The 24,362-nt window shown below is 46.5% G+C and overlaps 1 protein-coding gene across 2 annotated transcripts in view; it reads left to right on the top strand.

Annotated features, from left to right (window-relative positions):
* ABL1 (ABL proto-oncogene 1, non-receptor tyrosine kinase) overlaps positions 1-24,362 on the top strand; it is a 206,706-nt gene that overhangs the window by 171,088 nt on the left and 11,256 nt on the right. For both annotated transcript variants that reach the window (XM_011931194.1, XM_011931196.1), the window contains exons 2-7: positions 855-1,028; positions 1,594-1,889; positions 10,201-10,473; positions 19,810-19,894; positions 20,841-21,018; positions 22,845-23,029. In XM_011931194.1, the coding sequence (XP_011786584.1) occupies positions 855-1,028; positions 1,594-1,889; positions 10,201-10,473; positions 19,810-19,894; positions 20,841-21,018; positions 22,845-23,029 (1,191 nt within the window). The remainder of the gene's footprint in view (positions 1-854; positions 1,029-1,593; positions 1,890-10,200; positions 10,474-19,809; positions 19,895-20,840; positions 21,019-22,844; positions 23,030-24,362) is intronic.

Here is a 24,362-nt window from a genome sequence, read left to right as displayed (position 1 = left end):
TTCTCCTGCCTCAGCCTCCCAAGTAGCTGGGACTACAGGCACCTGCCACCATGCCCAGCTAATTTTTGTATTTTTAGTAAAGACGGAGTTTCACCATGTTGGATCCCCTGACCTCATGATCCGCCCACCGTGGCCTCCAAAAGTGCTGGGATGACAGGCGTGAGCCACCACGCCCGGCCTCTTTTTTTTTTTCTTTCTTCTTATTTTAAGACGGACTTTCTCGTTAACCCAGGCTGGAGTGCAGTGGCGCAATCTCTGCTCACTGCAACCTCCGCCTCCTGGGTTCAAGCGGTTCTCCTGCCTCAGCCTCACGGGTAGCTGGGACTATAGGCACGCGCCACCATGCCCAGCTAATTTTTGTATGGCTAATGAAGACGGGGTTTCACCATGTTGGTCAAGTTGGTCTCAGACTCCTGACCTCAGGTGATCTGCCCACCTTGGCCTCCCAAAGTGCTGGGATTACGGGCGTGAGCCACTGTGCCCGGCTAAAACAAGAAACTTTCACTGCATATTTTAAGCAAAGGCAAACGCATATGTGGATAGACTGTTTCAATTTGACTAAACTCATATTGAATCAATGAATTTTAAAAGCTCAAACTATTGGGGAACAATAATTACCACCTTGGAATGAAAATACTTAATGCTTTCCACAAGATTTAGTAAAGGAAGATTTTTTTTAAAAAACCACCTTAATAATAATAGTATGTATGTATGTATAGATGTTAATAAATGAAATAAATTAGGAATGTATAATGTTGGAAACATAAATATTTTTGCTTCTGAGAATAAAACTAATTTTTTCTCCCGATTTTCTCTTGCTTTTTCTTTTTTCTCTTCCCCCCTTTCTCTTCCAGAAGCCCTTCAGCGGCCAGTAGCATCTGACTTTGAGCCTCAGGGTCTGAGTGAAGCCGCTCGTTGGAACTCCAAGGAAAACCTTCTCGCTGGACCCAGTGAAAATGACCCCAACCTTTTCGTTGCACTGTATGATTTTGTGGCCAGTGGAGATAACACTCTAAGCATAACTAAAGGTAAAAGGGTTGTGGGCAGCTAGTGGTGGTTGCAGGAAACAGAGATCTGGGAATTGCGGCTTGACCTGCCACCCTTTGCTCATTGAAGGAGCAGCTTTGAAATCTGGAATGCAGGGATATCCAAAACAACAACTGCATGTTTCTAAGGGAGTCGCCTCTCCTTAGAGGAGTTCTTGTACAATAGCCCTGAGCAAAAACAGAACTTGCCCTATATTTTATACTGAAAAGGACAGCTGAACAAAATACTGAATGCAATTTTTCCCCTAAGAAAAAGCATTATTTCCCTAAAATGTTGTCTTATATTAGGAACCGAGCACTTGAATAAACATAATTGATTATAAAAACTTAGGCTATATACTTACTTGTCTGTTCTGTATGAACAGGAAGCTTCAGATATAAATGTGTATTCTCATACACTTATAAATGCATATCTTTAAGTGGACTTGTTAAAATGAAATTGGTATTTAGGAATTTGGAAATCTTTAGTAGTTACACAAGAATCAATGAAAAAGAATGAAGCTGGTTTCCAGAGCTGATATGTCTGATTTGGTTCCTTTCTTCTAAGGTGAAAAGCTCCGGGTCTTAGGCTATAATCACAATGGGGAATGGTGTGAAGCCCAAACCAAAAATGGCCAAGGCTGGGTCCCAAGCAACTACATCACGCCAGTCAACAGTCTGGAGAAACACTCCTGGTACCATGGGCCTGTGTCCCGCAATGCCGCTGAGTATCTGCTGAGCAGCGGGATCAATGGCAGCTTCTTGGTGCGGGAGAGTGAGAGCAGTCCTGGCCAGAGGTCCATCTCGCTGAGATACGAAGGGAGGGTGTACCATTACAGGATCAACACTGCTTCTGATGGCAAGGTAGGGGACCCTTGGCAGGGGGGCTGATGGGCCCGGGGCAGGGGAACCCAGAGGTCTTGGTGTCGGATGAATAAATTATTGCAGGAAAGCTCAACCAAGAAGATGTTTAAAGAATCTTTCAAGTAAACAGTAGGAGTCATTCCGTTAGCCTTATGAAGACCCTTTATTGAGGATCGGTTCTGTGATATTACAAGTTCCTGGGCCCAGTATGATTCTTTTATTGTCTTGCTAGAGTTTTGTTGTTAGCAAGTTACTTAAAATAGGAGGAATATCTGTTGGGTTTTGGACATACTTTTTACAATAAGATTCTTTCTTAAAAAAAAATATTTTGGCCGGGCGCGGTGGCTCAAGCCTGTAATCCCAGCACTTTGGGAGGCCGAGACGGGTGGATCACGAGGTCAGGAGATCGAGACCATCCTGGCTAACACAGTGAAACCCCGTCTCTACTAAAAAAAATACAAAAAATTAGCCGGGCGAGGTGGCGGGCGCCTGTAGTCCCAGCTACTCGTGAGGCTGAGGCGAGAGAATGGCATAAACCCGGGAGGCGGAGCTTACAGTGAGCTGAGATCCAGCCACTGCACTCCAGCCTGGGTGACAGAGCAAGACTCCGTCTCAAAAAAAAAAAAAAAAAAATTTGTAATGATAGTAATCATCCTCAATTAGAAAAATTCAAATAATAGATTAGCTTTCCCAGAGCAAAAGACCACTTTAATATCCCCTCCCCCACAGAAGCCTGGCATGTGGGCTTCTTCCTGCAGATGAACACATTCATGGAGAGGTGTGTGGGCATACGTGCATATACACATACAGTTTTCAGTGAAAACCGGGATCAGACCCACAGCTTACCAAACCCAAAGCATATTGTTGTAAGGGAGGTGGCGTATATGATTTTGTGGTCTTCATATAAATAGTCCTTCAGAGTCCATAAAGAGAAGGGAGGAGTTAACATTGACTGAGGTATTGCTGTAATACCTGCATCTTTGCATTAAAGAAAGGGAGGCATAAAGAGATCTTGCCGATATCAATGTAGTGAGACATTGATGGAATAGGCTTGGATCCCACAGTCTGGTCTATTGCACCAGGCTGTAGTTGAGGTACAGTGCAGATAGATGGATTGGTGTGGTCCGGATGGTGTATGTTTGTTTTTAGTTGTTTTGTTTTTGTTTTTGTTTTTTTTTTTTTGAGATAGAGTCTTGCTCTGTCACCCAGGCTGGAGTACAATGGTGTGAACTTGGCTCACTGCAACCTCTGCTTCCCGTGCTCAAGTGATCCTCCCACCTTAGCCTCCTCAGTAGTTGGGACCACAGGCGCACACCACCACACCCAGCTGTTGTTTGTTTGTTTGTTTGTTTTGAGATGGCATTTTCACTCTCATTGCCCAGGCTGGAGTGCAATGGTGCGATCTCGGCTCACTGCAACCTCTGCCTCCCGGGTTCAGGCATTTCTCCTGCCTCAGACTCCCAAGTAGCTGGGATTACAGGCATACGCCACCATGCCTAGATAATTTTGTATTTTTAGTAGAGACAGGGTTTCACCATGTTGGTCAGGCTGATCTTGAACTCCTGACCTCAGGTGATCCACCTGCCTCAGCATCCCAGAGTGCTGAGATTACAGGCATGAGCCACCGTGCCCAGCCGTTTTTGTATGTTCAGTAGAGACAGGGTCTCGCCATGTTGCCCAGGTTAGTCTCAAACTCTTGAGCTCAAGCAGTCTGCCCTCCTTGGCCTCCCAAAATGCTGGGATTACAGGCATGAGCCACTGCGCCCAGTCTATATTTTTTTTAATAGTATGTGATGCATGCATGTGGTTACAAAAATTCAAAAGAACAAGATGAATTACAGTAAAAAGTAGTTGTCTCCTAATTCACTTTTCCTGCGCAGAGGCAAGCACTGTTACTAGTTCCTTCCAGAGTTACCTGGACATAGATGGATGGTATATAGATGTTTATATGGATGTTTATATTCAAAAAGGCACACAAATGACACATGCTCCAGGCTGTTCTGCATCATGCTTCTCCCGTGTGATAATATACCTTCGAGATTGTTTTATGGCAGCAGGTTTAGAGCTGCCTCATCTTACCAGTAACTGTATACCATGGATGGACTCACTTATTTCAGTAGTCCCCTGCTGGTTGACTTTTAGGTTGCTTCCAATCTTTAGTTATTATAAATAATGCTGATATGAGGTGGCTTTCAAACCTTTTTAAAAATCTGGGTCTGCTGTAAGAAAAACTCATTTTATATCACCACCCAGCCCTCACAATATAATAAAAGTTTCATAAAGTCTTACCTACCTTTACTGTTTGTAACACACTCTGATTTTGTATTTCATTCTGTTCTGTTTCATTTTTTAAAAAATTCTGGTTGTAATCCACTAAATTTATTTCATAGACGGACCAGCGGCCCACGGCCTGGTTTGAAAATTTGCTGCACGTGCTTCTTTGTGTGTGGTGTAAGTGTATGTAGATAAGTCGCTAGAACTGATTGACGGTTATATGCATTGCCAAGTCACCCTCTATAGAAATTGTACAAATTTCTCCCACGAACAATCCACAAAAGGGCTTGTTTCCCCTTAACCCACACCAACAGTTTATTATTAGATATGTAAAAACATCTTTGTCACTCTGACTGGTAAAGACTGGCATCTCATTATGTTGAATATGCATGTGGCATATTTTGAGTCATCTTTATGCCATTTAATAAATTCATCTTTTTCCTACATGTTAGAAATATACCAAGTGTATATGTGTATCTAGGCCTGTTGACCTCTCTGTTCTCTTCCATTGGTCTGTCTATCTGTATGCCAGTACCAAACTTGTAATTACTGTAATTTTATACTGTGTTGTGGTATCTGATAGGCTAGTCCCCACTTAGCTTTTTAACATTTTTTTTTTTTTGGCTGTCTTCACACATTCACTTGTACCATATCAATGTACATATACTTCCTTTTTAAATGTTCTTATTTTTCTTCACATCCCAAAGTCTTCTGGCTGAAGTCGTATTGCCCATATCTGATGCTTTCCACCACTGCAGAATTCTTTAGTACCAACACTGCAGTGTGTATGTCGGACAACAGAGCCTATTGTCCATGTGTGACTAGACATGGGTCTGTCAGCTTGCTTTTTGGGTTATTGTTCTTATCCCGGAGGTGGAGCTGTGTCCTTCCATTCTGAGGGATGTACTTGAGGGCATTGGGCCCTTTGAAAGAGCCTTCAGACCACAAGGGTACCTTTCTAGTGAATCAGAACACCAGGGTGCACCACCCATGGGGGGTGATTTTCTGGAGCAGACAGCTTGCTTCGCATCTGTGCTATTTATCCAAGGCAAGTCATGCTGCACCAAGATAATCACTTGAGGTTTGCACTGAATGGGATAATGGTTTCTTTTCCCTGGAGCTGTTTAATCAGCAACCTTGGAACAGATGCAGGCAGGCATGATCTAGTGTGACAGCTCATTAGCTAGGGGTTAGTCTAAAATACTGTTCAAAGGAGCAAGGAAAGACCTGCATATGGGATACATGATTTGCAGAATTTGAGATTCATCCAAAGAAGGAGAATCTACCTAAGAGGCCTCTTTCTAAAAGCTAGTATGTGCCAGGTAGGTTTGTTTCATTCCAGGTAGAGCACAGGGAGCTCATCTGACTAGGCAGTGTCCACCACTGGGCAACACATCACACTTTCCTTGGCGTCTTGCCTCCTCCCTCCCCTCCTGGCAAAGACTCTCCTATCAGCTGTTTGGGCACCTGGGGACTTCTGAGCCCACAGCTTCATCCAGCAGACCTTCTGCGGAGGTTCCTTCCTGTGAGGGCCGCACTCGAGGAGGGTGTGCTGGGTGGGATCGTATCGCTGGAATGAGTGGACATCGTTAGAGGGAGCTCCCACAGCTATGTGTGTGACCGCGTGGCTCGCCGCTGAAAAATGCTGTTCACATAGCAGAACTTTGATGCAATCCTTTTTGGATTTCTAAGGGGAAAATTTAAGACTGATAGGAGGAATAGGCTGGGTTGAGTAAGTTTGGTTCTTATTTTTAAATTAGTTCATCTTTAGAAAACAACTGAATTTAGAAGATTCTTCTATAAGGCCCCCAAGGATTTCTTTCTGCTTCCTCCTGATTGGCTCTTATTTGCCTCTCTCCTCATGTTCTGAGCTTTTCAGCAGCCCTTGTGGCTCATCAGTCAGCCTAGGACCGCCAGCTTGGAGCTCAGAGTTGGGGACTGGGAGTTATGAGCTGGACTCTTGAAGGGGCCAATACTAAAGTGAGCCATTGCCATTTCCTAGGAGCCTTGACAGTCTCAAAACTCTTTGGATACCCTGGGATTTGATTGTCATTTTTCTGATACTTTCCCAAAGTTGTAACCCTCCGTCGACATAGCGGAATTGAAGATTGATTTTTCTTCACCACCTCCTGCCTAAAGTTCTTAGTTCTGAATGCTTGTGTCCACACCTCATTGACTTCTGTGAGATGCCCCTGTCACGTTCCTCGATTCCTTCTAGTCCTTAATAGAGTCTTTCATTTTCTTGAAAGAAATTTGTCCAGTTGACATTTATTTTCATGGTCTGCTGAAGTGACAGATCCAGGGCCCTAAACTTCAGCCGAGTGGCAGGAAGGGATCATTTACACAGCCTCTTGGATGTTTAAAGTTTACCCGCCCTGACAGTGGCTCAGCAGGCATAGGCCTCCTGGTGAAAAGCCGAGCACATGGCTCACCTGTTCCAGTGAAGGAGCTTTGGACCGTTCTTTTGTACTGCAAGGCTTGCCTTCCTGCTGGTGTCTGAGCAGCTCTCGGGGGAACTTGCTTCCTGGCTGAGCAACCTGTAAACAGTATGTCTGAGGTGGGACTCCCGGGCCCAAGGCAGCCAAAGGTTGCACAGTCTAAGCTCTGTTAGCCTGTCAATGTGGCTGTCAGAAGAAACACTGTTTTTTTTTTTTTGAGACAGAGCCTCACTCTATCACCCAGGCTGGAGTACAGTGGCATGATCTTGGCTCGCTGCAACCTCTGCCTCCCAGGTTCAAGCGATTCTCCTGCTTCAGCCTCTCAAGTAGCTGAGACTACAGGTGCCCACCACCATGCCGGGCTAATTTTTGTATTTTTAGTAGAGATGGGGTTTCACCATGTTGGCCAGACTGGTTTTGAACACCTGACCTCGTGATCTGCCCTCCTTGGCCTCCCAAAGTGCTGGGATTACAGGTATGAGCCACTGCTCCCAGCAAAACGCTGTTTCTAAGAGTTTCTTTGACAAGTCCTATCCTTCAGGTTCATGCATGATTAGGAAGAGGCAGCAGCCCTGGCTGAGCACCTGAGTGTTAATGGAACCAGATGCATAGCATAATGACATGGTATTCGTGACACTGACTTTACTTTCTTCCCTGAACATGCCACGAATTCCTGATGATCACACAGTTCCCCAACAAACGCTGCTCAAAACCTAGAACTAATCAGGAGCAAGCACCAGCCTTGACTGTTAGTGGGACACGGGGAAGATGGCTGTGAACCGAATATGCAGTACCTTTGAGGGAGAATGGTTTTAATATTTAGGAAGTGTCAGTATGTAAGTTTTATGTTGAAAAATGAACTAAGTCAAAGGTCTGTAAATTTAATTATTGAAAAGGATAAAGTTGGGCCATTCAGTGAAACCTCCTGTAACTGAAATCTCTAACACAGTAGCCAATGGGGGAATCAAATGAGCCCAAGAAATTCTGCATAAACCAGGACTTAGGGGAGCCATTAGCATTCCACGCTGGAGTGAAGGAACCAGATCCGCCAGTTGGGGAGCACTCCTTTGAGGCCTGTGCTTCCTGCTCCGACAGGAGAGAGGGATAATGAGACTTGCTCCCAGGTGCCCTGCCCTGGAGCCCAGCAGGCCACACGGGCTCTTTGACCCTGTACTGTGCCACTGATTTCCAAGGTGGGAGTGGTGCTCTGATTCCAGGAATGTCTTGGAATAGCTTTTCTCACTTCTCTAGACTCCTTGGTAGGGAGCACACCACCAGCGGAGCTAACCTGAGAACAGGAGTTGGAGCACTTGCCACCTGCAGTGAAGTAACTGGACAGCTGACAGACTCTTCCAGAGGGTCAGGGATTGGGAGCTGACTCCAAGTCCCGCTCCATTTTCTTTGTGTACAGCACTTGTGTCTGAAGAGAGTGAATGGATGTCGCTGTGTGAGTATGAAGCTAACGGCAGCCCTCAGCAGTGCCGACTTCCACTCCCCGATGCATTCCTGTGCGCACGTTCACGGGTCTGAGCGTGACTCATGGTCTGCCCCTAGAGCAGTTCACTCAGAGGCTTCTTCTCTTCCGTGCTCTCAAGAACAAAAGTGGGGCCGCCATGTCCTATAAAGTCTTGCCATTCAGAGGCCCTGTCTGGCAGAGGGATAAGCCAGTGTCACCAGGCCCACAGTCCTTACACCAGGAGCAAGTTCCTCGTCTTTCTGGACAAGTTTTGCATTTCTCAGAATTTTATTTTAGTAAGATTGTTACCAAAAGATTATAACCCCAAAGTGTGTGCCTTTGGCTTGCCTAAATTTTTGGAATTCACTTGTGTTATCTCCCCAAGCAAAACAAAAGAAAGAGAAACCTTCCTATTGACAAATCCTTTTTACCTTCTTGAGGGTTGTCAGTGGGACTAATTTGCATATATCTTTGCTACTTTCTTTTAAAAACATTTTTCTTATTTACTATTACAGACATACAGTAATGGTGCCTGACATAACCCACAGCCAAAGACCTTGGCCTTGCTGCGTGTATTTCAGGCTTTTTCTTCCCTTTTCTTTTTTTTTAAGTAATAAGATATTACAGTTGTAGTTGGGTGCACTGGCTCACGCCTGTAATCCCAGCACTTTGGGAGGCCGAAGCAGGCAGATCACGAGGTCAGGAGATTGAGACCATCCTGGCTATCACGGCGAAACCCTGTCTCTACTAAAATTATGAAAAATTAGCCGGGTGTGGTGGTGGGCATCTGTCGTCCCAGCTACTCAGGAGGCTGAGGCAGGAGAATCGCTTGAACCCAGGAGGCAGAGGTTGCAGTGGGCCGAGATCGTGCCATTGCAATCTAGCCTGGGCTACATGGCGAGACTCCGTTTCCAAAAAAAAAAAAAGATATTACAGTTACAGCTGAAGCTTGATCCTGTTCCCTTTTCTCCCTCACATCCCAAGCATTACCACTGTCCCAAATCTGTTCCTTCTTCCCACGTCTTTGCAGTTTGGACAAGTCTTCTGAACGCCTCGTCATGATTTTAAGTCTTCTTTCCACCTTCAGTGAAGGGTGGCTGCCCTGAGCAAGCCAATAGATTCAGTTATGTGCCTGGAGTCCAGATGTTTTATGTGGATTTTCATGTGGAGTTGTTTTTGGTAAGGAAGTATTCCCTTGCCACACCAATGAAAAGAGAAGAAAACAGGTAGCTGGTACCCCCTGCATTGTTGCTTTCTGCCAGCCTGCGCCTTCTCCTTCCTCTCCATCTCTGTTGTGTCCAGATGCAAACTCTACATGGAGGGTTTGACCCTAGGTCCTCACCTGCTGTGGCTCTCACTCGGGGACTGAATAGGTCCTCACCTGCTGTGGCTCTCACTCGGGGACTGAATGCTCATGTGTTGTAAATCCTTCCTTTTGCTTCCTCGTGTTGGATGTGTTTAGTGGTTTTCATCTTCTGATCACTATTTCATTCTAGGTTTATCCCTTTTAAATTATAAATTAAATCAGTTCTTTGCTTTTCCTACCAGCAACTACCCACCAAGTTCTACTGTGTGTTAATTTAATCAACAGTTGTTTATTGAATACTTACTACATGTTGATTTCCTGTACTCAACACGAATGAAAACAGCTTAAGGCTCTGCTTTCATGAAGCTTCCATGCTATTAGGTGGAGACAGACAGTAATTAAGCAGATAAACAGGAAATTATGAGCTAGTGGTAGGTCTATTGCTGAGAAGTAAAGACAGGTGGTAGGATGACCCGTGCTGCATGATGACTTTAGATTGGATGGTTGGGGAAGACTTCACGGACATTAAAACTGTCCTTGGAACGGGAAGCAAGAACTGGGCATGGAGGATGACGGGTTGGGAGATTTCAGGCAGAGGGAGCAGCAGCAGGTGCAGAGGCCCTGAGGCCCTTTATTGTGTCTTTCTGCTTGAGCAAGTAACTTAGAGCACACGTAGAGAAAGACAGCAGAAGTGGTCTTCTAAACTCTGTCCTGTGTGGAGAGCTGCTTATGTGAGGTTTAGCTGTGCAGTGAATTAAGGCTCAGCCAAACTGGCTCACGGGAGCTCTTTGAGCTTGCTTGTCTCTGTGGGCTGAAGGCTGTTCCCTGTTCCTTCAGCTCTACGTCTCCTCCGAGAGCCGCTTCAACACCCTGGCCGAGTTGGTTCATCATCATTCGACAGTGGCCGACGGGCTCATCACCACGCTCCATTATCCAGCCCCCAAGCGCAACAAGCCCACCGTCTACGGTGTGTCCCCCAACTACGACAAGTGGGAGATGGAACGCACGGACATCACCATGAAGCACAAGCTGGGCGGGGGCCAGTACGGGGAGGTGTACGAGGGTGTGTGGAAGAAATACAGCCTGACGGTGGCCGTGAAGACCTTGAAGGTAGGCTGGGACCACCGGGGCCGCCCAGGGTACTTGGCGGGGGCAAGGTGTCTACTGGCATTAGGCGATGCATCTGCCCGGAAGCCTACCTCCCGTCTGCTGTCCGAGGGCTTCATTGGTGCCACGGAAATGACTTTTCCGTCTTACATCATCCTTGTGTCTTTGTAGGAGTGGAATCATTCTCATAGTCCGAGTGTGCTTCCACATATAGTGAGAGCTGACAAGCGCGGAGGGGTTTTGGTGTAAAAAGATTAGTCATTTGGACAAGTTTTTCTCATTCTATGGCAAGATTCTTTTAAAGCTGTGGATTTCCATGCTGTTCATGCAGCACGGAGATCACTTCCTACTGAGAGTTAAGGAGGAAAAAAAGATCTCTGAGTTTTCAAAGATTTAACCAAAATGCATTTGATTCTTCTGTGGATTTTTGTTGGCTGATTTGGAAGGCAGGTGCCCTGGGCATCCCCAGTGGGTTCCAATTCTGCAGCCCCCCAGACTCCTGCAGGCAGAGGTGGAAGTGCCCCCGCTAGAAAGGCGTCCAGGAAACTCGATTTTTACCAACTCAGATAGTCTGGTCTTTCTTGTTAACTGGGACTTTACCCTCTCCACTAATGAATAGTGTTTGTAGTTTCCAGGCAGGTTTTTTTCTTCTTTTGAAGTTCTTTGAAACCCTTAGGACGCCAAGGGAAAGACGTTTTCATTTTCAGCCCTCTGCGTTCTTCAAAATGTGTTCCAGGCTTTTCCCTGTGGCGAGGGTGTCCCCTAGTGTTGACTTACATTATTTCCGCTTGTTTTAAATGAACTTTGATTACCTTGACCTGTGCACAGAAATCAACAGAGGGAGCCTCTTTTTAAAGCTATTAGAAAAGAACGGAAACATCCTCTGGGAAAAATAGAGCTTAATTTGTGCGTGTCTCAGAAGTCAGGTGCACGCATTGAGACTGGTTGCAGCCACATGCCTGCCTTTTAGGGACTCTCTGACTGACCTGATGCCTTCACCCAAAGACATAGTGAAATGAGAAGTATGATTTCTGGCTGGTATAAAGTGGCTGCTTTAGAGAAGATATCACATTCTTTAGTCCTGGAAACCAAAGGTGGCTCCCTGATCTCTTATTCAACACGTGCCTGTCTTTGGGCAGGACTGGCACTGGGGTGGGGGCTTGGTTTGGGTTACCTTAAGGACCCTGGATATTTCTCAGATAGGACTCTTTTCTTTTTCTTTTTCGTTTCAAGACAGAGTCTTACACTGTTGCCTGGGTTAGAGTGCAGTGGCATGATCTCAGCTCACTGCAACCTCTTTTCTCTTCTTTTCTTTTCTTTTTCTTTTTGAGACAGAGTCTTACTCTGTTGCCTGGGTTGGAGTGCAGTGGCATGATCTCAGCTCACTGCAACCTCTGCTTCCCAGGTTTAAGCAATTCTCCTTCCTCAGCCTCATGAGTAGCTGGGATTACAGGCACCTGCCACCACACCCAGCTAATTTTTGTATTTTTAGTAGAGATGGGGTTTCACTATGTTGGCCAGGCCGGTCTTGAACTCCTGACCTCAAGTGATCTGCCTACCTCGGCCTCCCAGAGTGCTGGGATTATAGGCGTAAGCCACTACGCCCGGCCCTGGACTTTTTCTTAATTGAATAAATATTTATCAAGTTCCTCACTTCTATTTGATGGTTCCTGGGCTCAACACTGGGATTAGAAAATGAATGGGACAGAGTTCTTCACCTGAGGCATGGCGTGGTCCAGGTAGTAGAAGCAAGAACTGCAGCACAGCAGTTCTCCGGACACCACCAGGGAGTGAACAAAGAAGGGACTGGGGGGCTCTGCAGGTGCCCCAGCTCCTTGGGTTGCACAGGGTTGAAGACCAGACCCAAAAAATGGGGCCTTGACCGACTCAGCAAACTGAGAAAGGCCTAGATTTCAGCACACTTTTACCAGGATTTGTAAAATGAAGGTAGGTTCAAAGCGCAAAATACACTAGATTTCAACCAGTAAAGGCTTGTCTGAAAACTTCCAAGATCAGGTTGCACAACCTGACATTTGTGGAAATGCTAGTTCAGCAGATGGTGCTGTGGCATTGTTTTCTGAACAACTGAAGGAGGACACTCCAGAGGAGGGTACCTATTGGAGACCAGTGTGGTTTGGGGGGTGGGTTTCTTATATATCACTGAATCTAAAGTGGATGCCTTTCAGAATGTGCTTTACTAATAATGTGTTACTCTGCTTTTAATTATACTTTTAATAATTTTTCCCAAGAGCCTAATTAACTTACGATCTCACAGTTGGTAAAGAATTACAGGATGTCATTGTGTGGATTTCTGTGGGCAGTCACCTGGAGTGGTATCTAATTAGGGAAAACGCAGTATGTCCCTTTCTGGAGGTGTGTTAACTGAAAATACGGTACTAAGCAACCGCTAAATAAATCAACCCTCCTTCCTCCGGGCCATGCGCAGAAACATCCCTGCAGTATGTTGCCTATTTGCCACATAAGATTAGTGTAAATATTGGTCATTTACCTTTGCTATGGAAGTTGAAATTGCCGGGCACGGTGGCTTACACCTGTACTCTCAGCACTTTGGAAGGCCAAGGCTGGTGGATTGCTTGAGCCCAGGAGTTTGAGACCAGCCTGGGCAACATGGCAAAACTCTGCCTTTACAAAAAATACCAAAAAAATTAGCCAAGCCTGGTGGTGCGTCTGTAATCCTAGCTACAGGCTAGGACATGGGAGGCTGACATGGGAGGATTACCTGAGCCCGGGAGGTTGAGGCTGTAGTGAGCTGTCATCACGCCACTGCATTCTTGTCTAGGCAGCAGAGTGAGACCCTGTCTCCAGAAAAAAAGAGCTGAAATCCTGGAGTGGATTCTAAATCATGACAGTAGCTAACGTTCAGCTTTCATCGTGCCCTTGCTGTGTGCCTGGCAGAGGCCTCTGTGCTTACTACACATTGCATCTCATTGAATCCTCACAACCTTAAGATCCTTCCAGGTTGAGCATCCTGAACCCTAAAATCCCAAATCCTAAATGCTCCCAAATCCAAAACTTTTTGAGCACCGGCATGCAGCTCAGAGGAAATGCATATTGGAACATTTCAGATTTTGGGTTTTCAAATTTGGGGTGCTCATCTGGTAATATAGTGCGGAGATTCCCAAATCTGCAAAGATCCGAGCTCTGAAACACTTGTAGTCCCAGGCCTTTCAGTTAAGGGACATTCACCCTGTATCAATATTTTAATGCTGAGAAAATGGAAGAGAGAGAGGTTAAGTGACTGGCCTGGCATCACACAGCCAGGAGTGGCAGCATCAGGATTTGAACTGGGGCACTCAACTTCAGAGCTCAGCTCTTCTTTTTTTAAATTGAACCCAGGTTCTTATTTCTCGAACACTATAAAAAATGTACATAAGCCACAGTTATGCCTTTAAAAAAAATCACCTTTTCCCCCACTCTCCTCCCATCCAGCCTGTTTCCTATCGCTGGCTTCTCCAAGGACAGAGCCAGAGTCCTCCTTTGCCAGCAGGGGGAGCAAGGGCCTACTTTTAACCATGACTCCATAGTGAACAAGTAAAACAGCCTTGGGTCATGTACCTTTCAGGCAGAAGGAAGAAGGAAGAGAACAGGAAAAAAGGAGGACACTAGGCTGACCCCTGCAGATGGGAAACTGGAATTACAGCAAAGGCTCATTGGGAACTGCACCATTGAATTTTGACAGTATTGGGCAGGACATAGTCTTGCTCTCTGTGTTAAAGGGAGGATGTGCTTAAGAAAACCAACAGTCAAGTGCAAGAAGCTCTAATTTTTTTGAGGTGGGGGAATGGGGTCTCACTATGTTGGCCAGCTGGCCTCCAATTCCTGGCTCAAGCAGTCCTCCCACCTCAGCCTCCTGAGTAGCACGGATCACAGACTTGTGCCAGTGTGCCCACCTAAGAGCCAGCAGTTTTTAAATGAGTTGTATTCGAAGTTTGTACATCAGTGTTTTTTTTTGTTTGTTTGTTTTCTGTCAATCAGTTTTCTAAGTAATAGAATTTGGAAAAGACCACTGGTGATCGAGCTGTGGCATTTAGCTTGACTCATGAGCTAACTGACAAATTTACTAGTTAAACAGTGGAAAATAATGTACAGGATGTATTTTTTTGAACAGGTTATCCCGCCCTCGAGTTCTGTGTCTTTCCGGAGTCCGCATATGTGACAAACGGATCTCTGTCTTCTGTTGTCCACATCATGTGTCTTGGCAGTTGTTCCTTATCGATACACATAAGGTTGTCTTGTTTTTGTATGGATATATTTTAACATGTACCAACTTTCATTGGGCCTTTGTCTTATTTCCAATATTTTGCTCCTCTAAACAGCAGCACAGGGATTCCCCTCATTTGCATGTATGTTAAACTGTCCTGGTGGGTCAGCTTCCTGAAACTACCGGATCAGGGACCATGTGCGTGTATGGCCTTGACCATACTGCCAGAGTACCTTCCAAGGAGTTTGTGTCATCAATTTGCACTCCCCAGTGGTGTTGAGAGAGTGCGTGTTTCCTCCACCCAGCACAGTGTGTTTCGGTTTTATTTCTCCCAGGAAATGGGTGTTACTTGGGAAGCTCCAGAAAGAAGCCGAGAAGAAGGGCAGTCATACACTTGGCAGTTGTACGCAGTGGCTCTCTGGCTGCACAAGGAGGGCCACGCATAGGGAGAGAGGCCATGCAGCTCAGAGCCTGCTGTTGCCAGGTTGCACTTACTCTTGAAAGACAGGCATTCCTTGCAGTGGGTTGTCCTCTGTCCAGGGAGATGAGTTCTGGGGGCTCCTCTGCGAGGTGGTCTCTCATGGGCTTTCCTCTCGAGCTTCAAGTCCCACCTCTGGAATATGAATCGCCTTCCTCAGTCTAACTCCAGTGTTTTGTTTTGTTTTTTGTTTTGTTTTGTTTTTGAGACGGAGTCTTGCCCTCTCGCCCAGGCTGGAGTACAGTGGCGCCATCTCAGCTCACTGCAAGCTCCGCCTCCCAGGTTCAAGCAATTCTCCTGCCTCGGCCTCCCGAGTAGCTGGGACTACAGGTGCCCACCACCACGCGCGGCTAATTTTTTGTGCTTTTAGTGGAGACGGGGTTTCACTGTGTTAGCCAGGATGGTCTCGATCTCCTGACCTCGTGATCCATCCTCCTCGGCCTCCCAGAGTGCTGGGATTACAGACGTGAGCCACAACACCCGGCAGTCTCTTCAGTGTTTTTAGCCATGTTGATCCTGATTCATCTGATGGGTGAAGGAATATTGGAAATAGGGATAATCCCTGTGGTGTTTCACTGTGCCTGTAACCTCTCTCACCTAGCATTTGGTTAACCAGAAACAGATGTGGAAACTGATTTATTGGTAGATAATGGCCCAGCTCAGGTAGAGGGATCCCTGCTGAGAGCGAGACATTGAGAGCCTGCTACACAGAAACTGCTGGAAGGCCAAGCCATTTCTTTTTTTTTTTTCCCCCCAGAGTTTTACCCACTTGCTCAGGCTGGAGTGTAGTGGCGTGATCTCAGTTCCTTGCAACATCCTCCCGGGTTCAAGCAATTCTCCTGCCTGAGCCTCCCCAGGAGCTGGCATTACAGGCTCCTGCCACCACACCCAGCTAATTTTTGCATTTTTAGTAGAGACGTGGTTTCACCATGTGGCCAGGCTGGTCTCGAACTCTTGGCCTCAAGTGATCTGCCTGCCTTGGCCTCCCAGAGAGGCCAAGCCATTTCTAAAAACAGTGCTCTTTTTCATGCTGTAGAATACCTATGCTTGAGGGTGAGCAAAAAGGAGGAAACTGATTAGAAAATACCTGTGAGGGCTGGGCGTGGAGGCTCACACCTGTAATCCCAGCACTCTGGGAGGCTGAGGCAGGCGAATCATAAGGTCAGGAGATCGAGACCATCTTGGCTAACATGGTGAAAACCCATCTCTACTAAAAATACAAAAAAAAATAGCTAGGTGTGGTGGTGGGCGCCTGTAGTCCCAGCTACACAGGAGGCTAAGGCAGGAGAATGATGTGAATCCAGCAGGCGGAGCTTGCAGTGAGCTGAGATTGTGCCACTGCACTCCAGTCTGGGCCAGAGTGAGACTCCATCTCAAAAAAAAAAAAAAAAAAATACCTGTGAGATGTTGAGTCTAGGAGAATGCATCTGTGAGAAGACAAACAACCCTAGTATTCATTAAAGAACCAGCCTTTGTTTTCTATGAACTGTCTGTTCTGTCTGCTCAGGAATAGAGATAAACTGCCTTAATAATAATAAAAGCAAGCATCGCTGAGTGAGCACTGGCCGCATTCCAGGAACTGCTCTTGGCACTCTGTGCACAAGGGAGATACTGACATTCTCTCTGTTGTGCAGATGAGGAAACAGACTCAGAGGGGTTGAGTGACTTACCATGGTCACACAGCAGCAGAGCTAGGTCAGTATAATTCACAAGTCATTCTCTTAATCGCTCTGCCGTACCACCCAGAATGTTCATTTGCATCTGAGCCAGCCCAGTCAGTCCATGCAAAGAGAGGCCAGTTGACCCATGTCCCTCCCTAACAAGCACAGAAGAGACCAGGCTGAAAATTCATAGCTTTCACTCAAAGTGTTTCCTTCACCCTCATTCATCCAAGTTAGTTTTATTTTACTATATAAAGAGAATTCTCTTCAACAAAACGATAGGAAATTTTTTAATGAAAGTAAAGGAATGTCACAGAATTGCATCAGGATATTTCCAGTTTAACACAACTACAAATGTAGGCTGTTTTGTTGTTGTTGTTGTTTTGGTTTTCTTTTTTTTTTTTTTGAGGCGGAGTCTCGCTCTGTCGCCTGGACTGGAGTGCAGTGGCCGGATCTCAGCTCACTGCAAGCTCCGCCTCCTGGGTTTACGCCATTCTCCTGCCTCAGCCTCCCGAGTAGCTGGGACTACAGGCCCCCGCCACCTCGCCCGGCTAGTTTTTTGTATTTTTTAGTAGAGATGGGGTTTCACTGTGTTAGCCAGGATGGTCTCGATCTCCTGACCTCGTGATCCGCCCGTCTCGGCCTCCCAAAGTGCTGGGATTACAGGCTTGAGCCACCGCGCCCGGCCGTTGTTGGTTTTCTATTTTGATATGAAGTCTCACTTTGTCTCGCAGGCTGAAGTGCAGTGGTGCAATCTCAGCTCACTGCAACCTCATCCTCCCAAATTCAAGTGATTCCCCTGCCTCAGCCTCCCAAGTAGCTGGAACTACAGGCATGTGCCACCATGCCTGGTTAATTTTTTTATTTTTAGTAGAGATGGGGTTTCAACATGTTGGCCAGGTTGGTTCTGAACTCAGGTGATCCACCTTGGCCTCCCAAAGTGTTGAGATTGTAGGTGTGAGCCACCGTACTCGGCTGCTGTTGTTAATAGTTAAAATTATAAATTGAACAAGGTCTGGTTCCAGCAGGGGGAGACAAATTCACATTGATTTTTCTGTAAGAAAAGGAATTATTTGTACTTTCCTCTTGTGTGCGTTTTTGTGTATGTAAGAGAGAAAAGAGACAGATGAGAAGAGGGCTGCCTTTGAAAGCCATGTTCCTTTTGCATGTACATGCCTGTCAAGATTATTACTTGGTCTTTTAGAAGAGGGTCAGTAGCTATAAAAGCAAATGATACTTATGAAATGATTTCATTGTGTGTGGTTTATTATGTGGTCTTCAAAAAAGAAAAACCCCACTTGTTTAGAAAGCTTCCTTCGAGAGCTACTTTTTAACCATATTGTTGATCAAGCAAGATTCTTAAAGCCCCAGTTCTGTATGTGAGCAGCATTGAATCCCCGGATGCTGGCAGGCGTTCACTGTCCAGCCTTTGACATTAGCATGTCACCCTGGTAAATCAAAGCACTCCATGCCAAAAACAGCATGGTCTGCTGAGCACGTTACCGAGCAGAGAGGGCTCAGAAGAATTAAACGGCCAATGGGGTGGCGGCAGGGGTGAGCTCTTTCCCCCTCGGACAGCTTGGCACGGTGACTACCAACGAGGTTTAATTGACATTAAGAGCAGCTCACCATTTTTAAAGAGCAATAAATTGTTTCCAAGTTTCAGCCTCTCGGAGCCCTGAGCTAAGAGATAATGGGCTGACACATAGCCTCATTGGTCACGCTTCACTTGTAAACAGGATTGACCAAAGCAAGAAGGCTGTAAGTAAAGGTTGGCCCGTCCTCTGGAAGCCTCCTCCACAGCAGGGTGGGGAACTGGGGCAGCCACAGCAAGCAGGACCGTCAGGACACTGTGTTTCCCAAAGGGGCCAGAACATATAAGGTTCTATGTTTAACAGAAAGTTGATCAAGCCTTCCTCTTTGGGGAGCCTAATTTTTAAGCCGTTCGCTCTGTTTCCCTGCACAGTCTTTCTCTCCAAACTCTGTTGAAACTTGGAGGCATCTCGCTTCCTCTCTTGGCCTTTGTAGCCAGGTTTTTGCAGCAAACAGACCATATCATTTAACACCCACCTGCTTCTTGTTCTGATGATTGGCTCAGTGGACAGTAGCATTTTTTAAGTCAAAAAGAGGCTTAGTGATGTAAGCCAAGGTCAAGGCTCTGTGTGATGGGCTCTCCCCAGGGCTCAGTGCCACGGCACTTCAGACTTGACCCCAGACTGAAAAGATGAGAGGACCTGTAGAAGTCACGGCCTGTCTGTGCTGGGCCCATGCTCCTATCTTTTTCTCCCCCTTGGCATTTAGATACTGTGGACTTGTTAAAATGTGACATGTACTGATGATCCTTGTGAATTTGTTGGTAGGGGAGCTGCTGGTGAGGATTATTTTAGACTTTGAGTAATTGACCTGACAGACAGTGATGACTGCTTCGTTAAGAGCCCACAACCATGTGCCAGGACAGTTCAACATCCTCTGTTGCTACCATACTTCGAGACTTCGTTCTTTGTGATGCGATATCTCTTTCTTGTCATCAGGGTCTCTTCCCTATCGGATTCTTCAGGTGATGTTTTTTAGGCTGAGTGTGTTAGCACCCCTTGGAAACCAGGTTCCCCGGGGAAAGAGTGCCATGTCTGTGGTGTTTGCCCGTATAGCTCTCCCACGCCACCATGAACTCCAGGAGGTGGGGAAGCACATGTGGCCTGCCTAGCAGGCACCAGAAGCAGGTTGTCCATACATGCAAGCCAGCTTTGCCCTGTTGCCCTGGGGGAGAATTGAAAAGTTTGTCTCCAAAGGGGAAAATTCTTTGTGCCGTCAGGTTGCTGTTCAGCTGTCATGGAACCTGTTTGCAACAATGTGGCTGTCACAAAAGGCAGCCCAGGACAAGTGTGCACTGAAGCTCCATTTTGCGTTAACCATTCAAGTACTTACCCACTGAAAAGCACTTCCTGAAATAATTTCACCCTCATTTTTTCCTTCTGCAGGAGGACACCATGGAGGTGGAAGAGTTCTTGAAAGAAGCTGCAGTCATGAAAGAGATCAAACACCCTAACCTGGTGCAGCTCCTTGGTGAGTAAGCCTGGGGCTCTGAAGAGAGGTTCTCACACCACACCTCCAGGGTGACGCAGGCGCTGGGGAAGAAGCACAGGTGGCTCACTGCATGAAACTCATTGGAACACTTGTGCTCTGCTGAAGTTCAACCGCCAGTAAAATGAGGCCTGTATGGGATGGATGTGTGCGTGTGTGCATGTACGCACATGTATGTGTGAGAGAGAGAATGTGATTATTTTAAGTGGATACCTAAAAGCAGTCAAATGCAAATCTGAAATTAGTTTCTGAAACTTGGGCATTTTCCAGAGTTTTCTCACTGAAGTGATTCTGTAAATAGACATATAACCATCAGACATAACCATTCGGGGGTAAACTGATAGTGAAGATCATTTGAGGTAGGGCCAGGTCTGCTTCTGAATTCTGTGGCAGCCTCTCCCTGTGTAAATTCAAGTTCCCTGGCTTGAGAAGAAGCAAAGAGGCTGGCCATGTCCCTCCCACATGAGCACAGTCTCAGGACACAGGTGCTTGGGACCATGTTGGAAGTTGGGCCCAGGACTGAGGAGCAGAGTCAGAATCCTTCAGAAGGCTTTTTCTTTTTTTTTTTTTTGAGGCGGAGTCTCGCTCTGTCGCCCGGGCTGGAGTGCAGTGGCCGGATCTCAGCTCACTGCAAGCTCCGCCTCCCGGGTTTACTCCATTCTCCTGCCTCAGCCTCCTGAGTAGCTGGGACTACAGGTGCCCGCCACCTCGCCCGGCTAGTTTTTTGTATTTTTAGTAGAGACGGGGTTTCACCGTGTTAGCCAGGATGGTCTCGAACTCCTGACCTCGTGATCCACCCGTCTCGGCCTCCCAAAGTGCTGGGATTACAGGCTTGAGCCACCGCGCCCGGCCGGCTTTTTCTTTAGACAGTTGTTTGTTCAGTCGGGAGTGGAGCCACATGCTGAAGTCCTTGGTGTCTTGTTGGCAGGGGTCTGCACCCGGGAGCCCCCGTTCTATATCATCACCGAGTTCATGACCTACGGGAACCTGCTGGACTACCTGAGGGAGTGCAACCGGCAGGAGGTGAATGCCGTGGTGCTACTGTACATGGCCACTCAGATCTCGTCAGCCATGGAGTACCTGGAGAAGAAAAACTTCATCCACAGGTAGGGGCCTGGCCAGGCAGCCTGCACCACAGAGTCACAGGGCGTGGAGCCGGGCAGCCTTTTACAAAAAGCCCCAGCCTCGGAGGTCTCAGGGTGCAGCTTCTAACCTCAGTGCTGGCAACACATTGGACCTTGGAACAAAGGCAAACACTAGGCTCTTGGCAAAGCCAGCTTTGGGCATGTGTCCAGGGCTAAATTCAGCCAGGCCTAGACCCTGGACCAGTGGAGCAGCTAATCCCCGGAGTAAGAAGTATTTCATTTTTGAACCATTTTGGGCTAAGTGGAATATTAAATGAAGTTCATAAAAGGCATCCTTCCTAATAATCACAGCCCCTCTGAAAGAGAGTGCTCATTGTTCCTCCGGGGCCAGCGTCCATCAGTAATGGCCTCTTCCTGGGAGCCGCTGGCATTGCTTTTACACAAACTCATGGGAACAACCAGTACATGGCTTTTGTTTTTTAGTGTGTGTGGTTTTTTTCCTGCTTTCTCTTTATTATCTTTTCATTCTCCACTTGCTGTCCTCTGGTTCAGGGATGTTTCCACAATTGTCAGAATTGTATATATGGAGGTCTAAATTAAGCGTCTTTGCTGTTTTAAACCCTGAAGTGTTTTGACCTTCAAATGTTCCACAATTATCTCGGTCTTCAAATTCTTTGCTGGTGGAAATGGCTTCCTAGCAAAGCGACAGCCTGTGCAGGACAGTGCCTGATGGGCTTTGCTGGCGTCTTTTATATGAGATGTTCTCCACACCACCACTGTGACCTTTCCTACCCAATTAGCTCAAGTATGAAACCTCTACATGAGATTTCATAGCAAGGAATAAGGGTAGCATGTGTGAAATGCTGGCAGCTCCTTGTAAGACAGATTTTCTATGCTCCACGAGAGCCTGATCCACATACCCCTGGCTTTCAGGAAAGTGAACTCTCTGATGCTGCAAATTGAGATTGCTTGACTTCTGGTTTGCTTGGCACGGCCGGGTCTGTTCCTTCTTCATTCAAGCAAACTTAAAATGCTTTACCAAAATCCTCTTAGGCACAACTCTTCTGTATTTAATTTCACTGTCGTTGCTGACGATCAGGCCATCTCGTGCAGCCATCGCCTCAAGCTGCTGCCTCCTGTCATTTCCCTCTTCCCGCTTGCCTTGTGATTTCATGGTTAATGTTCGTGAACCAAAGATAAGACTCCTACCTCCCTGGGAGAATCAGGAAGTGAGAGGAAACAGATTATACAGGAGAGAGTTTTTAGGATACATTTGGGTACGCATCAGGAAGAAAGAGGGAAGTAGGAAACACAGTTTGGGTAAAGAATGTCATGGGCTTTGTTTTATTTTGTCCCATCAAGTCTGGATAGAACAAGTGGAGATGCACTCTGATAGAAGTTTCTTGCAATCGAGGACTGGGCTAAGCGTTTGTCTCTGTGCCTGGCATAGAGTAGCAATAACTGCACTTACTATTCTCGACACATCAATCAAAGCATTTAGCATATAAATTAATTACACTCACAGCAACCCTAAGAGGTGGGTGCCGTTATTATCGTCTTCATTTTACGGATGAGGTAACTGAGTCCCAAGGTAATTAACTTGCTCCAGGTCATGGGGCCAGGGAGCCCGCTCCCAGCACCAGCCTCTCTCAATGTTGGGATCTATCTCAAGGTGTGTTTGCTGAGAGGCTGGCACTGTGTTAATTGCAGCGGGCATTAATACAGACTTCCAGGGCACTGGACTCAATCTTCCCATTGTCAGCATTGCAGCTTTGCTCAACAGTGGTGGATTTGTGAAGTGGAAAGTTGGCCAGGAGCTCTCATGGGTGAACATTTTTCTTTCTTAGAGATCTTGCTGCCCGAAACTGCCTGGTAGGGGAGAACCACTTGGTGAAGGTAGCTGATTTTGGCCTGAGCAGGTTGATGACAGGGGACACCTACACAGCCCATGCCGGAGCCAAGTTCCCCATCAAATGGACTGCACCCGAGAGCCTGGCCTACAACAAGTTCTCCATCAAGTCCGACGTCTGGGGTAAGGGCTGCTGCTGCACTGAAGTGGTCCTTCCTGGCTACGGGAGGTTTTTTTTTTTTTTCTGCCTCTTTCTTGCTCTTCCCTTTCTTTTCTTCCTTTTTGTTTTTTTGAGAGGGAGTCTCACTCTGTCACCCAGGCTGGAGTGCAGTAGTACAATCTTGGCTCACTGCAGCCTCTGCCTCCCAGGCTCAAGCAATTCTCCTGCCTCAGCATCTTGAGTAGCTGGGATTATAGGTGCCCGTCACCACGCCCAGCTAATTTTTGGTATTTTTAGTAGAGATGGGGTTTCACCATGTTGGCCAGGCTGGTCTAGAACTCCTGACCTCAGGTGATCCACCTGCCCAAAGTGCTGGGATTACAGGTATTAGCCACTGCACCCAGCCACTTTTTTTTTTTTTTTTTTAAACCTTTGGCCTGAGGTCCAAATATGGTGCACAGTGTATCTGCTGATCTGTCTGTTAAAACAGTCTCCTCTATGAGCCCCCTCTCCATGTCTTTATTTCCCTTGCTGTTTGTTTATTGAAGAAACCATCATTTGTTCCGCAGAGTTTCTTATGTTCTGAGTTTTGCCCATTGTCTCCAGTGGTGTGATTTAATGTTCCTCTGGCTTCAGTATTCCTAGTTAAGGGTGGCTGAATCTGGACAGCCTCATCACATTCAGGTTTGACTGTTTTTCTTTTAGTAAGAGTGGATCAGAAGAGATGGTGTGCCCTTCCATCAGTAGACATAAAATGCTTGATTTTCTTTCTTTTTGTTTTTGTTTTTGTTTTGTTTTGTTTTGTTTTTTTGAGACGGAGTTTCGCTCTTGTTGCCCAGGCTGGAGTACAGTGGCATAATCTCGGCTTGCTGCAACCTCTGCCTTCCTGTTTCAAGTGATTCTCCTGCCTCAGCCTCCTGAGTAGCTGGGATTACAGGTGCCTGTCACCACCCCTGACTAATTTTTGCATTTTTAGTAGAGGCAGGGGTTTTACCTTGTTGGCCAGGATGGTCTCGAACTCCTGACCTCGTGATCTGCCCACCTCGGTCTCCCAGAGTGCTGGGATTACAGCTGTGAGCCACTGCGCCCAGCCCCAAAATGCTTGATTTTCTATCTTTTTAAAATTTTTTTTAGTAATTTTTTAGCAGTTATTGATATACAGTGCCTAGATCCAATAGTTTACTAGGTGTTGCCAGATGGGAATTATCTAATTCTGTCATTCCTATTCAGTTGTTAGTGGAATACTTGTATGAGGAGAAACGGTACCTCATCTGTTTGGTTACTCAGTGGTACAGTTCATATAGGAAGAGCAGGATCAATTCTTGCTTCTTTGGTTTTATTTACCAGTTCTTTTTT

This window comes from Colobus angolensis, unplaced genomic scaffold, assembly GCF_000951035.1.
Source record: "Colobus angolensis palliatus isolate OR3802 unplaced genomic scaffold, Cang.pa_1.0 Scaffold9, whole genome shotgun sequence".
In the NCBI taxonomy this organism is placed as follows: domain Eukaryota; kingdom Metazoa; phylum Chordata; class Mammalia; order Primates; family Cercopithecidae; genus Colobus; species Colobus angolensis.
This window is presented reverse-complemented; position numbering and strand designations above follow the sequence as displayed.